Source organism: Gastrolobium bilobum, unplaced genomic scaffold, assembly GCF_033153095.1.
Source record: "Gastrolobium bilobum isolate Gb01-03AN ecotype WA unplaced genomic scaffold, APGP_CSIRO_Gbil_v1 utg7238, whole genome shotgun sequence".
NCBI lineage: Eukaryota > Viridiplantae > Streptophyta > Magnoliopsida > Fabales > Fabaceae > Gastrolobium > Gastrolobium bilobum.
Genome location: NW_026896347.1, coordinates 105,160 through 122,232, shown reverse-complemented (window position 1 = coordinate 122,232; position 17,073 = coordinate 105,160). Strand labels below are relative to the sequence as shown.

The 17,073-nt window shown below is 34.8% G+C and overlaps 1 protein-coding gene across 2 annotated transcripts; it reads left to right on the top strand.

The window, feature by feature from the left end:
* The first annotated feature begins 544 nt into the window (after window positions 1-544).
* Window positions 545-16,466, top strand: LOC133299257 (protein HESO1-like). 2 transcript variants are annotated; one of them, XM_061498693.1, is made up of 11 exons: window positions 545-639; window positions 784-816; window positions 1,341-1,529; window positions 2,080-2,253; window positions 4,105-4,289; window positions 4,905-5,000; window positions 5,700-5,745; window positions 14,742-14,848; window positions 15,039-15,137; window positions 15,225-15,281; window positions 16,190-16,466. In XM_061498693.1, the coding sequence occupies exons 2-11, from the start codon at window positions 798-800 to the stop codon at window positions 16,193-16,195; spliced, it is 978 nt and encodes a 325-aa protein (XP_061354677.1). In that variant the 5' UTR covers window positions 545-639; window positions 784-797; the 3' UTR covers window positions 16,196-16,466. The 2 variants fall into 2 exon arrangements, with proteins under 2 accessions (XP_061354677.1, XP_061354676.1); XM_061498692.1 differs by having other exon boundaries at window positions 15,225-16,466.
* Window positions 16,467-17,073: the final 607 nt, after the last annotated feature.

Here is a 17,073-nt window from a genome sequence, read left to right as displayed (position 1 = left end):
TGGTACTGTGTAACATAAAGCAACAATTCACATTCAAAATTTTATAAGGGATATTTTGGTAATTGTAACTTATTTTTCATCAATATTTTACCTTCAACCAAACATAAACTTATAAAATTTATTTAATTTTTCGGTAACTTTTTTTTTCAACCAAACAATTTTTTTATATTTCTCTGCCAAATTTACTTTTCCACCATATCCCTAATAATTATATTTTTCTAGTATTCAAAAATTTTCTCTTCAACCTAGCACCCTCTAAGGGTTTGTTTTTTCTGCAGCAGATAAATTATCTACAGTAAGTTCAATATGACGTCATTTTGGAACAAAAATTATGGTATTTTTATAATTTTAATTTATTTCAAGATTATTACAGTCTTTATAATTATAATTTTTTAATATTTTAATCTTAAAACGACGTTATTTTAAAAATAAATACAAATAATTTATTTTTATTGCAAAAATATTTTTCTGAATATCTAATTCATAAGATTTGGTAGATTCCAACGGCATCTTGTCACACAATGATTTGGATGACTGAGTGAAAAGACACACAACCAAAAAGGTCTGCGAATGTAGCAGTAAAACAGAAACCTTATTATCATTTCACCCTCTTCTCTCTGCGCAACGGTTCATCTTCTCGTAAGTATTCTCTCACCACAGATCCAATTACGCTTCTGCCATAGCTCAATTCATCTCTATTTCGCAACAACTCTCTTTCAATTCATCTCTTTATTATTTTCACCTTCTAAAGCTAAACCAATTCGTTTGTTTTTAAATGGCCAGGTTTCGGTGCAATAATGGAATCGGCTGAGGAAGGTGAGCGAATTCGCTTCAGCACCGTAGCATTTTTGGTTCTTATGTCTTAAAAACTACACTCACTGAGATTATTTGAATTTAAAGGAAAATAAAAAGATTGTACTAGATTTCCTATCTGCATAGCTATGAGATTGAGGAATGGGAAGGCTAGTGATACTGATTTGTTAGGGGTGATGGAAATGAGTGAAATTGAAAGGAATTACGGGTAGTCATGGAATTGAAAGGGTACTAATTATCATTCTTTCATTTTAAGTAGTTTTCATCAGTGAGAGAAACAGAGTTGATACATATAGGTTTTGGAACATTATACAATGGAAGAGTTTTGTCCATGTTCTGCTTCCTTTTATCATGGGTGGAAAAAATTGAAAGTTCATTAAGCATCATTTATATCTTTTCATTTCTCTCCCCCTTCCTAGGGATGCCTCAATCTCCTAACTTTATTATTTTTTTATTGGTTTTCAAAAATGGGCAGATAGTGCATTAATTTTTGAAGTAGTGACTTAATTTTTTATTTGCTCTGCCAGAGCTTCTAAAGAAGGCAGAGAAGCTTCAGTCAGACAAATTAGCTACGATCAGCTTCACTCCTGTGCGCATTGCTGATCTTGATGGATTTCTCAGCGATGCCTATGTTAGACAGTGTCCAAAACCAATTGATTATCACAATAGACAAGATTTGGTTCGCATCTTCAATGTGATGTCGAAGGAAATATATGGTATTCTTTTGTTCCATGCTTCCTTAAAAATTGTACTCTGAAAATTTGCATTGATAAGAATGTAAGAAGCCAGCGGCATATATTACCACGATATTGGATCATTTCATGGACCATCAAATCAAACTGCCACGTTTTTCTTCCATCTTGATTGGTTTGGACTCATTTATTCCTTTTCTGTTTTCTTTTTGTAAGTAGCATATCTTTTGGTAAAGAACCATCTTTTGCATTGGAATTTAATATTTAACAATGTCAGAGAATTGTGAAATTGATGTTTCTTGGGCATTGATTATTTCTCGCATTACAGATTATTATCTGGAACAGATAATTAAAATATAATTGCCCCATTGTAATCCCCTTTTCTGAAAAAAGAAAAAGAAAATCACCGTGTTTTAAAACAAGAATTACCTTTTAGACCTTCTTTTAGCAATTCTGGTGTCATCTCCTATTCTTTCTTATGTTATTGGTCCCTTTACTTCAACTTTAGTTCATATGTTAGCTTATTCCCTTGCAAACTATGCTTCCCTTTAATCATATGTTATTTTCCTTTCAGGCAATAGTTATAACTGCCCTGTTGTGGAAGGATTTGGATCATTTGTAATGGATATGTTCAACTACAAAAGTGATCTTGACTTGTCTATCAATTTCAATAATTCAATTGAAGTTCCACGGAAGAAGAAGATTCAAACCCTTCGAAAGTTCGCAAAGAAATTACTCTCAATTCAAAGTAAGTTTTTAACATTAGCATACTGTCATTTTTTATTGTTAGCTCTGTTAAGGGGAAAGTTCTGCAATGTGCATTAGTCAAGTTATTCTAGAATTCTATATATCATATCTTATATGCCTTAATATGTGGAGAGTTAATCAGAGTTCATAGAAAAAAACGAAGTTTGTTCTTGGTAATGCATGATATGGATCATCATTGATCAGGAATTTAATCCGAGAACTTTGTATTGTTTGAGTTTGTTACATAATTTATTGTTATCACATTTCTTTTCACCTGACATCATATTTCTTGTCTCTGTGCACTAGTTTTAACCCATGTGAACAATGAATCATGTGGCATGTGTTGTATACTGAACCATAAATCAAATTGTTGCAAGGCCACTATGGCTTGTTATTTTATAATGTTTAGGTGTATATGAGATTCTCTATGTATCCTAGAGAGATGCATGTAGGAGATGGAATTATTTGAGAGGAAAACCACCACTTAAGGGTAATAAAATACATGAAAGCGGCAAGACCTAGATGTAGTATAGATATGACAATGAGTTGATAACTTTTTTATATGATTACCACAAGTTAGGGCAGAATTAATTTGCACTTTGGTATGACTTGAAGCCATGAATTATCAAATCCAATGAGCTGAACACTACAATTCATGTTTGTTTGGATAATAATCTTACTCTTCCTAAAAATTGCATGATCTGGTATCCTGTTCAGTGGGTATAAGCTTGAAACGGAGGGAAATAAATTATTATTAACAGCATTAAACTAAGTGGAGAATGTTTCGACTGACATAATGGCTGTTTTTAAATAAGGAAGTTACAGAACAACTTAGTTTTATGTATGTTAGATATATATATATATATATATATCTATTAATATAACTTAACCCACCAGCTTAAACTTTTGGGTTTAATTGGTTCTTTACTTGGTACCAGAGCTTTTTCGTTATGGGGATCCACTTCCGCTAAAACCCTAAGCCCACTGCTTATGTGTTCTCTTCTACTTTGCCGTGCGTTCTTTCGGCAAGTTTTTTTCATCAACCGTGTGTCCCTCCGGTATGTTTTCTATGTCGTGCGTCTCTCCGGCTTGTTTCTTCAACCATCAGAACCACTACCCGCCGCCAACAACCACTATTCGTCACTGTTCAGGCCACCGTAGTACTGTTCTGGTGTCGATTTCAACCAAAACACCTGCGATCAACACCTCATCTCTCCGACGACCAGTTTTTTGGAAGGCCCATCACCAGAGGAGCTCTCACGCGCCTTCACGCGAGGCTTCCTCTCCCTGCGCTTGGTTCTCACGCACTGCCTTTCACCGGCGCGTGTGCACTGTTCCGACGTCCTACATCTTGTGGGCTTAGCCCATTAGGTCTTTTAGTCTCTTTAAATTGAGAGCTCTTGTACATTGTAACACACAATTATTTAATATACAAGTATTCTATTATTCAATCTTTAGTTGGTATCAATGCCTCGTGTCCCGAGTTCGATTCTCTCCATCCCTCACTTTCTCTTATGGAATTTTTTAGCACAGGTACGTGGGTCTGTGCATTGTCCACCCTTCTAAGCCCAGTGGGCTCTCGTGTGAGGGGGCATGTTAGAGATATATAAAACCATTAATATAGCCTCACCCACCAGCTTAAACTTTCGGGTTGAATTAGTTCTTTACAACGTAGTGCAAAGGACTTGAGATAGAGAAACAACATTTTCTATTGTCTTTAATATGATCTCATTGAAAATGATTGTGACATATTTGATTTGATTTATTTTCTTTGTGACATGTTGATATGTTATGAATTTACAGCTTTGATGATTTTGTTGGAAATATAACACAGATGACTTTTGGGTTGTAGGAAAAGGACATGTCACAGGTTTACAGTCTATCACGACCGCCAGGGTACCAATTATAAAAGTTACTGATAGTGGAACAGGTGTTGAATGTGATATATCAGTCGATAATAGGGATGGCATTGCCAAATCCCATATTATCCATGCAATTTCTGGCATAGATGAAAGGTTTCGGAAGCTAAGTTTTCTGGTAATTGAACATTCTATTGTCATGTTGATGATATTTTAATGAATTATATCTTCATAATGCATGCTTTAATTTAATATTTTTGCATGTGTTGCCTGCTACTGCTCATATTTGCCGAGTTTTTGTGTAAGTATTTTATTTAAAACATTTGATAACGACAACAGAACAGATGGAAGATATCTAGTCATATTGAGAATTGTGATAAATCATCAAATCTTCAAGGTAAATACGGAATTCGTTTCTAAGTTAATGAATTGAGAGTGACAAGGCATGTATATGGCCTTCTGCAATTGGAATGAAAGAATTTCGTAATTTCTGGTCTGGAGTTCCGGAAGGGTGTGTTGTAGAAGAATGTGGAAGGCAAGCCAAATTGTAAGGCTTAATTGTTTAACCAGATTTATCAAAAAGCTAATAGAATTGGAACTTAAATTTGAGTGGATTTCATTTCATTAATATCTGAGCTTTTCCAAACATTCTTTGCCAGTGAGCTCGTTTGTAGTGTACTAGATTTACTCTCTATTCTAATTGTCAAATCTGCTGTCCAAGATACTTGTTTTTGTATAACTGATTAGTTGTTAAAACTGGTTTTTGTGCTAATATGCTTTTTGCCTATTGTAGATGAAATCCTGGGCAAAAGCACATAATGTCAACAGTTCCAAAGACCGAACTCTAAATTCTTTATCTATTGTATCATTCGTTGCTTTTCATTTACAGGTATTAAGCATTTTAAATATTTGGTTGAAGCACAAATCATTTTTGGAAGCAGTACATTTTATAGTAGAGTTGGGAATTGAATTTGGTAAAATAGTTAATACTTTCTTCAATAGATTTATATTTGGTTGTGAAATTGCTATTTCTTGAGTTGTGAAGAGAATTGGACGTCAAATAAATTTCATTTACAGGGAAAAATTTGGTTGTAGCAGAAATGAGGATGTTAAGGTGAACATGTCGTCATATAAGGATAGATAATATAAGAAATGAAAATATTTGACAAAAAATTGGAATAGCCAATAAATTAGAGAAGCAGCCTTAGATAGAGATGGTTTGGACATCTCCTAAGATCAGAAGTTTGTTACCAAGTATATGACAGAAAAAGGGAAAAGATTAGCCGAGACTTATTTGGGGAAAATAGTAAAACAAAACTTGATGAAGTGAGAAATTGATTAACTTGTTGTTTTTCTTAGGTCAAATTGGAGAGGGGTAGATTTTTTCTCTTTTTTTTATATATTTATTTATTTTACTACATATATATTATGATATATTATTTTTCTTATTTATTACTTCTTATCCCTCAATCATTTCTTAACTTTTATATGGGTTCATTGGCCGCCAACTTCTACTAGTTTGGGATAAAGATAATATTATTGTTGATATATATATCTAATATTTTGTTTTTCCTTATTTTAAATGCAGACTTGCAATCCTCCTATATTACCTCCATTCTCTACTTTACTTAAGGGTAATGCTTCTGATGCACTCGAGCTGACTGACTTGGATTGGGCTTTTCCATAGTTTAGGGCTTTTCAATAACTGTTAGTTATTACCCATTTGTTATTCTGTTTTGTCTATTTAAGACTTAGAGAACCCTATTGTTATTAGGTTGTTTTTGGTTAATAAAATTTAGAAAAGAGAAATAATATTTTCTCGCACTTCTTGTGTTCATTCTTCTTTCTGTTTAGTCAATGTGGTACTGCTTCAGCATTATTTGGTAATCTGAGCTCAAGTTGTCACATAAATGCCTGAATAGAACAATGGCGGTCGAGGTCGAGGACGAGAGTGTTGAGGCGACGGAAGCGGTAGAGGGTGTGATAACACTCCTAACGGTGACTGCGAACAACCACACAACTGGCTCGAGACGCCATAATTGTAGCTGCAATGGCCGCTGCACTGGCAGAACAAGATGAACGAATTTAGGAGCTCGAACAATTGCTTGCCCTAACACAGTCGGACGAGTCAGATGAAGGAAGGGGGTCTGAAAGATCATCTCATGTAGAGGAAAGGTGCGAAAACCCATTCTTGAACCAAGAGCGACAAGGACGAAGTCAATCTGGTGATAAATCCCTTTTTGCTAATATTGGGGTGAAGATTGAGATCCCGGAATTCGATGGCACCACTCATTCAGATGAGTTCATCGACTGGTCAAACACCGTCGAAAGAGTCTTTGACATCAAAGACTTCACATAAGACCAGAAGGTCCCTGTCTATTATGAATCCAAAGAAGAGAAGAACAATAAGTATCCATTTTATGACGAGATCCCTATCTACGATGAATCCGATGAAGAGCAAGATGATGAGAATCCCATTATGGATGCTCCAATTTCTAGTAATTGATTTTGGTGGAAAGTCAATTACTAGAAATTCTAATATCTCTGACAAAGAGGAAGTTCTACCCAAAGATGTTATGCGGAATGATCCTTCATTCAAGAAGTCTTTAGTTTGCAAGTAATATTATGAATTTGGGCATAACGGGAATAACAACCTCATGCTCCATGGAGATAAAGATTTAGCTTTTGGTAGAAGTTTAATTATAGATCGTCAGGGGCAATGAGACTTGATTTTACATGAGGCAAGTTTTCCTATGATGGATTACAGATGCGATCATTGAACCAAACTGCAGGCAATATTCCTTTTCGGATAGTCTATGGGTTTTGTCTACTTACTCCTTTAGAACACGCATTAATTCTAGTCCCAAAGCAGTTTAGTTCGAATGCAGATGAACATACTAAACATATCAAAGAATTGCATTCACAAGTCCTAACCTTAATTAGGAAATTTGGTGATTTGTATCAGAAGAGTTGCCACTTGCGTTACCACCTGAAGAAGTTGATATCAATGAAGACGAAGCAGATTCGAGGGCGAATCTTTTCCTAGTGGGGGAGGATGATGTACTCGAGCTGACTGGCTTGGATTAGGCTTTTCCATATTTAGGGCTTTTCAATAATTGTTAGTTATTTACCTTTTTGTTATTTGAGCTTTTTTATAGTTTAAGGCTTTTCAATAATTGCTAGTTATTACCCTTTTGCTATTCTGTTTTGTCTATTTAAGGCTTAGAGAACTTATTGTTATTATGTTGTTTTTGGTTAATAAAATTTAGAAAAGAGAAATAGTATTTTCTCGCACTTCTTGTGTTCGTTTTTCTCTCTTTTTAGCCAATTGGTTACTACTTTGGTATTAGCTTATGCTAAAAATATATAAGATTTTGAGTTGAATCTTATTTGCTACCCTTTATTTCTACAAAGCAGTCTTTATGAATTGGAGATGTTGAAACAAAGATTATTCGAGAGAAATTGTCTTTGCTAGAGACTAACCGATAACACCTTATACTAATAATCTAGGTCCAGGACTACTAGTATAATACATTTATTACAGATCCACCCTAACAAAAGTACTATCGTTGTAGGACTTTTAAATCATTAAGAATCCTAATGTCACTTTCTCACAAGCTGAAGCTGGTAATGTTTTTAGCTTGTTACAAGCTATCACACTTCAGTATAATATGAGCAATAAACTACATAGCTGGAGAGATAGTGCTGCTATATGATTCATCCTTTTGAATTGGAGATGTTGAAACAAAGATTATTTGAGAGAAATTGTGTTTGTTAGATACTAACCGATAACACCTATTTATACTAATAATCTAGGTCCAGGACTAGTGTAGTACATTTATTACAAATCCACTCTAACAAAAGTACTATCACTATAGGACTTTCAAATCATCAAAAATCCTAATGTTCTGAAACTTGCTCACAAGCTGAAGCTTGTAGTGTTTGTAGCTTGCTAAAACCTATCACACTTTAGTATATGAGCAATAAACTACATAGCTGGAGAAATAATGTAGCTAAATGAGACATCTTGAACTGTGCTGGAGAGACTACCCAACAAAATGACAGCTCAAATGATGTAAAACTGTAAAAGCAGTGAATGGCCGGAATGATACAAGACATACAAGGTGTAGATTGATGGAATTATGTATAGTGCATCTGGCTTGAATTGATTCAATCAATTGCTTGCATCTGGAAGAAAGGACAACAAACTATGCAAGTACTGAACCAAACAGCCTAAAATAGTCAAGAAGACGACATTTAATGCAGTAATATTAGCCAAATAGCCATAACAGAGCAGTAATGAGCCAAAAGGACATAAACCAATCAAACAAAGGAAGGAGTAGATTATCTCATGAACAAATAGGCCTAGAGGATGAAGAAACCCAATCAGTGGAATCAGGAAGGAGACAATGTATAAGAAGCTGTGGGTAGGAGGAATACTACGGGTTTTTATTTTTGGAGGTCGTGCACAACCAATAGGAATGATAGAATCACAGGACAAAGGGAATGTGGGGGAGGATTCATAAATTATTTGAGAACTTGCAATGGTATTTTGTTGCAATAAGAGGAATTATATGACTCACTTAAGCGGATGTTGGCCATTGATGGTGAGAAAGAAAGAAAAAGAGAAAAAGAATTGAATGGTGGTGATGAGAGTTATGCGACAAATTCGTGCTAAAATATTCAAGTTATTGCTGGATAATATCTTCTATCTAGGGAAATAGATGATCTATCTCCAAGGTATTGTCTATTATGTAATTACATTATGATTTGATTTGCTTTTGATTTAGTTTCCTTTTATATTAGAGAGTGTAAATCCTTGCGTATGAATTGAATCACTGTTGATAAATTCCCGAAGCAATTTAGAAATCTCATTTAACATGGTACCATAGCAGGTTCCAATCTTGGGCCTGACTCTTTGAACAAAAACATCATTTCCCACTAACCAACCTTTTTCAAGGCTGGATCTTTACCCTCAACTTCTTCATAAAAACATGGACACGATTAGCCTTAGAAAGTCTCAATGTGTTGGACTAAGAATTAGTGTTGCTAACATCAGTCTGATGTGCCGCCACACGCCATCACTTCCATCTATGTATGAATCCCACGTGCCACATGTGCCTACTTGGGTTCTGTTTATGGGCTCCTCCTAGTGTTATTTGAGGGGTTTTCCAATCTTTATTTTTTTGTTTGGATAGTGGGTGTGTTGTTCACCCTTTGTTTTCCTAATATAGAAGACTACTGGTCACTTCTTTTGCTCGCCCAACCTGTGTTAAGACTCTCATTCTCATTCTGCTGCCTATGCATATCCAAATGCATGGATATCGAATTGTGAGCTTCAGTTAGGCTTTTATATTGCACTGATGTTGCTCTTTCGGTTTATAAGTTGATTTAAATGTGGTTGGACATTTCTAATAAATCTCTAGTGTTAGACAGATCTGTTTAGAGCAACTTTGGTGTGAATTCAGTGTTTTCTTCCAAGCCTAATTTAGTTCTTTGAGTTGGTTGAAGTCAATAAGGAAGCTATGGCCTCAAGTTCAAGTACTCCTTCCCATTACAAAGGTCCTTGGTTATCCGAAGTAACAAATCAATCTCATAGTGCCCTCTTGGGTAAACCTTCTATTTCTATTTCAGAGGTAGAGTTCAAGAAGTATCTCTAGTTGAAGGCAGCCAAACAAACTTAGTCCTTTACTACCACTGTTGATCATATGGGCAATCCTACAATTTGTATATCTCATAAATGTAATAATTCCACACCATGGATTCTTGATACAGGTGCCTACAACCATATAACTGGCAATCAATCATATAGAGATTCCACTGGGTATATGCTGTCAAGGTAGGCCCAACAGTCACATTGATCACCTCAAATCTCATCTAATTGCTAAAAGATACACTCAAACCTATTGTCTTGACTACAGTGGCACATTCTCTCTAGTAGCCAAAATGGATTTTTTTCATCTTTGTTGCCATGGAAGCTATTGGACATTGGTTGTTATATCAACTAGACATAAAGAATAGCTTCCTTTATGGTGACCTTGAAGAAGAGATATATATGGAGTAACCAATTGGGTTTGTTACTCAGGTGAAGCCAGGTTTGGTTTTTAAGTTGAAATGGTCACTTTATGGGTTGGAATAGTCCTCTTGAGTTTGGTTTGGTAAGTTCAATTCTGTTGTGCAGGAGGTTGGGTTAATACGAAGTGAAGCTGATCATTCTGTCTTCTATTGACACACTCCATCTAGTCGATGCATTTATATGATAGTTTATGATGATGATACACTTATTACAAGTAATGATCATTACAAAATATCTTAGTTGAAGAAGCATTTGTTTAGTCACTTTCAAATCAAATATTTGGGTAAGCTTAAATACTTTCTTGGGCTTGAGGTAGCTCAATCACGGAATGGTATTGCGATTTCAGAGAAGATATTCATTGGATATATTGGAGGAAACTGGTATGACAGACTATGAACCTATTGATACCCCAAGGGATCTTAATAGTAAACTATTACCGGATCAAGGATAGGCATATCTGGTAGGTAACGAAGGTTAGTTGGGAAGCTAAACTACCTTACACTAACCCGACAAGACATTTCTTTGCAGTTAGTGTAGTGAGCCAATTCATGCAATCTCTCTGTGTTGATCATTGGAATGCCCTGGTACAAATATTATGATATGTTAAAAATGCTCTAGGTCAAGGATTATTGTACGAAGACAAGGGTAATACTCAAGTTTTGAGATACTTTATTGCTGATTGGTTTGGTTTGCCTATTAATAGGAGATTTACTCTGATATTGTGTCTTTATTGATGTTAATCTTGTATTATCAAAAAGCAAGAAGTAGAATAATATACTTAAATCACTTATTTCTGTTAAATCAACATAAAGTCTGCAGTTAATAAGAAGGAAAAGATTACGAACTTTTAAACTATTATAATTTCATTGAAATAATAAGTAAAAGAAAAAACAAGTAACAAGTGCAGATATCAATTTTAAGGTAAAATATGTGTTGAGATTTTGTGTATAACCAAATCAAATTCTTGATCACTAAGATTGCTTTCTAATTAGTACATAATTTTCAATCAATAAAAGAGGAAAGGGTCTAGGGAGATGGCCTATAACATTACCCTTTGACCAAATCAGGTCAATGGGGATGGTACACATATGTAACATCTTGAAATACAGAGTTTGGGTGTAATTATGTGTTACATTCAAACTACTAGCTCTTATTTATACTAATAATCTAGGTCAAGTACTAACTAGTATAGTACGACTAGGATAAGCTTAGCCTAATAAAACTACTAACATCATAAGATTTTTAAAACCCTAAAAATTTCATTATAGGAATGTCTTGTATCTATATTATTACTCGTAGATGTGATGGACTTAGGCATCTCAAACTGTATGTGTGCGTGTGTTCTTTTTATGTAACATGAAGTGGTTGATTGATTGCATACTAAGTCTTAATCATGCTTTGATGTAGCACTATTTCATGTATTACTACAATAAGAGACAAAATGGAAACACAAAAGCTCGAGTTGTTTTGAATAATTGTTAATAGCTATATGTGGCTAAGATCTGTCTTGAAATCATCGACAGTCTTAGGCCTGTCTGTAACACCTCGTGTGCACCCGGTGTATTAACATACATTTCATAATTAGCGCAACATGTTTAAATAATTAAATGCGGAAGCTTACTTACTAATTCATTACTACGTCTAGTAATAAAATGTGAATAACTTTTTTATTTTTCCTTATATATTGCAATTCTTTATCGTCTCTTTGGTCAAAATAAAACGGACAACGTTTCGTCTGTAATTTGGACCACTAGGAATAGTTTTCACCATGGTAATTCCAACCTGATTAACAGTTTACTATAATTCAGGCATAATACACTATATCCACTAGTCTAACCTAGAATCCATCCATGGATTCATACATATTAGGCTCAAATAAATATACAAGCATAAATCATATTGCCCAGTCATCCATGGCATAGGCTATCTCATAACCATCAAGTCTCAAAATAATGTCCATAATGTTACTTACATGATTACATCAAATAAACAAAAGAGATGTAATTAAATAAGTAATATAGACCTATGCATACATCACTAATAACATAAGTAGCTATCAACATGGCATAGACATCCCATATGCTCTCCAAAAAAATGACATGACATGTACATAACAAAATGACAAACTAAATCATGGATATCACGTCAAATAATATCTCTCTCCCGGCATCCTGCCATGCGATGCCTCAACACCATCAGCTACTGTACCTGAAATGGTTATCCCCATAACACGGGATGAGATATCATCTCAGTCAACTATGGGTTCTTAGAGGGCTCCTCAACCCCTAGATTCACTTCAGGTATAACCACAGTATAGAATAAATGTATGCATCAAAATATGTATATTAATGCATGTTTGCATTAATAAATCCTATTGGTTAGAGAATACAACATGTATGCATTACGCAAGGAAACACCGTCTTGCAACATACCCGTTATAGGAAACACTGTCTTATACTAAGCATAAGGAAACACCGTCTTATGCCTCACACAAAGAAACATCATCTTGTGTGGCACACAAACATACATACATATACATACATCATTATATCAATTCATTTACGATATACCATATCAAAGAACCATCCTCACTTGGAGTCTGGTGGAAGAAATGGAGGATTAACCCCAAGGACTGAAAGCTTACCTGTCAAAGCAATGGTCCCCGACGTACACTTAGTATCCAAGAAATCACAACCTATTTCAGAAATGTGAAAACAGTCAGCACATATACTAGTCCATTACATTCCAATATTTTACTATGTTAAACTAGATTCTCAAACTTTCCAACGACATATTATATGTCTCAATTGGAGCTGTATAACTCAGATTATGTCTTTCGCCAACCGACTACTGCAAACTGGATTTTCAGAAACTAGGCAGTGACTTTAAACTTAAACTACGATTAATACACTCATCTATTGGCTCTGAAATTTTATAGTGTGATAGCCCTGTGTGTTAGCTTCACATAGGGTCAAACAACGCTCAATTTGGAGCTCCGCAACTCAAGTTATTCACATTTTACTATACCATGTTCCATTGAAGGGATTCAAATCTCTCCTTGGCAGAAGCTAAAATTCAGCATTTTAACAGTAGGGATTCGAATTCCTTTTGAAAGGATTCGAATCCCTCCTCGACATAGACCAAAAACAGTAGCTTCTACTTGCATAAAGGTCCATTTTACATCAAAACACACTTATCCAAGTGATCTAGCATGCATTTCCATACTTAGGCTTGTCGACCAACTCATATATCATAAAATCCTTAATTTCCAAACCCTAAATCATGGCATTTGACATTGAACAAAAGAGGGAAAATCATATTCTCTTACCTAGGAACTCCACACAAGTAGGGGTGTGCAAATAACCAAAAAACTGAACCGAACCATGAACCGAACTGCCCTTAAAATAACCGGTTTTTAAAAACCAGTTCATGAACCGAACCGGTTTTTAAAGAACCAGTTCATGAACCGAACCGGTTTTAGAACCAGTTTAAGAACCGAACCATTTTGAACCGAACCGAACCAAATAGATTTTTATAACTTTATTTTTTAAATTTTAAATTTTTTTCTTTTCAAAAGAGGGTTGACCGGAACTGTTTCCGGAACCGAACCGAATCATTTTCAACCGAACCGAACCACTTCCGAACTGAACCAGTTTTGAACCGAACCGAACCATTTAAACCAATTCGGTTCGATTTTTCAAAAAATTCGGTTCGGTTCAACCCATGCACATCTCTACACTCAAGAGAGTGAAGACACCCAAGCTCACAACCAAGGAAAAAGCTATCTTCCAAGCCTCCCAATCCGAAATGGCAGCTCTCAAATGGAGGGTTTTCTTCTTCAAACTTCTCTAACTCTAGTTGCTAAAATGGTGGGATGTTAAATGATGAAGACGTATGGGTATTTTCTCTGGTTTCTTTGAAGAGGAAGAGAGCTCCATGGTGAAGGAGAAGAAGAAACTCTCTTTGGTTGTAAGGGTTGCAATCCGACGCGAAGAAGAAAAATGAAGGAGAAAAGGAGTGTCTTTTGGTTATTTAAGTGAGTGGCAACATTCAATCGGGTAAAGACTTATCTATCCCACTCACTTAACTCTCTCAGATTTGACATATTGACATAGAATATTTTTGTGATAATTTTCACCATTTTACTTTTATCTTTTGAGTAACTTTGCCTACTCGCATTTTTACCTCACAACTGCCACTTTTCACACTTTTAGCAAAAGGTAATAAACTCGTAATTTCATAATTCACAGGTTAGGGTCATTATACTATTGTTTGCTCGGAAGACTCTAAACATAGTTTCAAAAGCAAAAATGAATTTAACAAAGGAATAGGAGAAAAAAAGATAGGCGTCGTGGTGACTGCTAGTAAAAACCTTTAATGACTTGTAGTAGACATCTTAAATGGGCTTTACATTTGAAATGCCAATGTTTGTGTATGTTTTGCTATGGCAAGGAAGTTACCAGAATTATGAAATTTTTATTATCTTGTCTTAGTTTTCAGGATTGACTTTTGCAACTTAACTTTGACATTTTTGTTTGATTTGTTATGTTCCAGAGGGAGCTGATCCATCATCTGTGACTAAGATAGTTAAAACTTATTTCAACTATGGGAAAGAGAACAAAGAGTCATTGGCTAAGCTTTTCATTACTTTTTTTCTCAAGGTAATTGTTGTAAATATTAGGGTGTATATTTGTAACTAAATCAGATTTTGATTTGATTTGATTAGGTAGATTAGTTTCCCTATTTTTTAACCCGTAAGTTTTGTGCGCTTAAGGTATGAAGTGTGAAATAGTGTAAGATTTTTCACTATTATGGAAACATGATCATTTGGTAACTTCATTCTTAGTGCAGCTAGCATCAGTTGAAAAGCTTTGGCAAAAAGGATTTTGTGCAAGCTTATATGAAGGGTCGTGGATTATAAAATCATGGGATCGTTTTTACTCAATAAGTGTAATTAAATCCATTTCCACCGACCCCTTTTTAATTGGATATTAACCAATGATGTTTAGTTTATTTTGATGATATTTTGTTGAACAGATTGAGGATTTCATGGATCGGTCTCAAAACGTTGCTAGAGCTGTTGGAACGGAAGAGGTAAAGACAATCTACAGTTGTATCCATAAATCTCTTAACTACATTTCGCTGTTTCTAAGTGGCCAGATGCAGGGAACCGAATTGATGGATCTTTTGTTTGGAGTACATACTGTTTTTACTCTAGGAGTTGAGGGTACTAGCAACAAGAATAACCTTCCTACTTTGCAAAATCCTTGTCCACCAAAAAAGAGACACTTAGTGGAAGGTTTAGTAGAAAACCAGGTTCAGAAACCTAGTGAAAGAAATTTTGTTCAAGGTTTGCAAGGAACTGAACCCCATGGCAGCATGGGTTGGATGCAGCAAGCTCGGGGTGAAACTGTGCATAATGCACTTGCTTCTTTTACTCCCTCGGTTTCCTACCAACCTCCTCATGCTATTCATAGTACAACTATTAAGGTGCATCAAGGTTACGGTCCAGGGACAGTTCCTTCTCGTTTTGCCTTAAACCCAGTAGCTTTTGAAGGGTCTTATAATCCTTCCAAACAATCTCATCCTGTTTCCTCACAAAGTTCCCTGGACCTTGTTGGGACATTTCATCAAAGAGCTGTAACTCCAGATCCTTGTCGTGGATCAATTCATACACAACCTCCTCAAGTAAGCCATTACCAATACAGAGGAGACCATACCTTCTACAATCATAGGAGCAATTAATTTCAATCTAAGGAGGATTGTTTCTCGTATATATATTTGTCTTGTCAAATTAAGTTTACATTAACAAGAAATTTACATGTAGGCAACCAAATTCCTTCTCTTTCTCTCCCTCCTTCCGTTTATTGCCTTGAATTGAAACATCCCTGATTTTTATGCTGTTCAGAATGGAAAATTTATTTTTCCTTGTTCTGTTATCGTTGGAAATGTTAAGAGGCAGAACAGAAAATTTCTTCTATTGCTTAGAGTTCACCCTGCAGGACTGACGGAGAGCAGTGATGAAGCTTTTGGCTAGCATCCGGCTTGTGAAGGCTGAAACTGTTTTGATATGGAAAAATGAGAATTAGAAAGTCATTATTTTTATTTTTATTTGTTGAAGTAATTTTCTGGACCAGAATTTATAATCCAGAGGCCAGAAATGGAAGGGCAACTCATTTTGTGATATTTTTTATAATAGTCTGGTACTAACACTTTTGTTTTTGTTTTTTTTTCAAACTACCAACACTTTTTGAACACTTATTTCAATATATTTTTTATTATTGGGTTAGTCTCATACTTGTTGAGCAATTGAAGAAAGAAAAAGATGATATTTAAAACAAGTATGAGATGTGGCTTAATAATAAAGAATGTGTTGTAAAATGTTTAAAGAGTATTGCTGTCTTTTCTCAAGTTATAAATTGCTTAATGATATTTCTCTGCGTGAAATAAATCTCTGTTGTGTTTTTCTTTTTTTTGGTAACATTCTCTGTTGTGTTTAATTCAGATGGATGAGTGTGTAAACTCTGGGAAAGGTAGTATAATTATCTTTTTCTTGCGGTGTCCTAATTGTAATATTTTAACCTCTTAAGTCATGTTCATATTGTAGGAGAACTTGCATTCTTGTTTTTATTATTAGTGGTATGTTTATTCATATATTGAAAGTTGTGTCAATATTTATTTATTTTTTTAAAAATGAAATTAACATACTTTATATTTATGATATGAGATAACAAATTCATTATAATACGAGACTTGTATTTCCCTTATTGGTAATAGAAGTTTAAATATTCGAACGAGGCATATTCTAAAAGGATTTTGTTAATTTCATATTAAATGAGATAAGTTATTTTATGTCATAGAGATAAATTTATGGATTCCACCACCT

Coding starts and splice junctions, on each gene's coding strand:
- LOC133299257 (XM_061498692.1), top strand. Junction 4,290..4,904: donor TTCGGAAGCTAAGTTTTCTG/GTAATTGAACAT, acceptor TGCCTATTGTAG/ATGAAATCCTGGGCAAAAGC. Junction 15,138..15,224: donor ATCGTTTTTACTCAATAAGT/GTAATTAAATCC, acceptor TTTGTTGAACAG/ATTGAGGATTTCATGGATCG.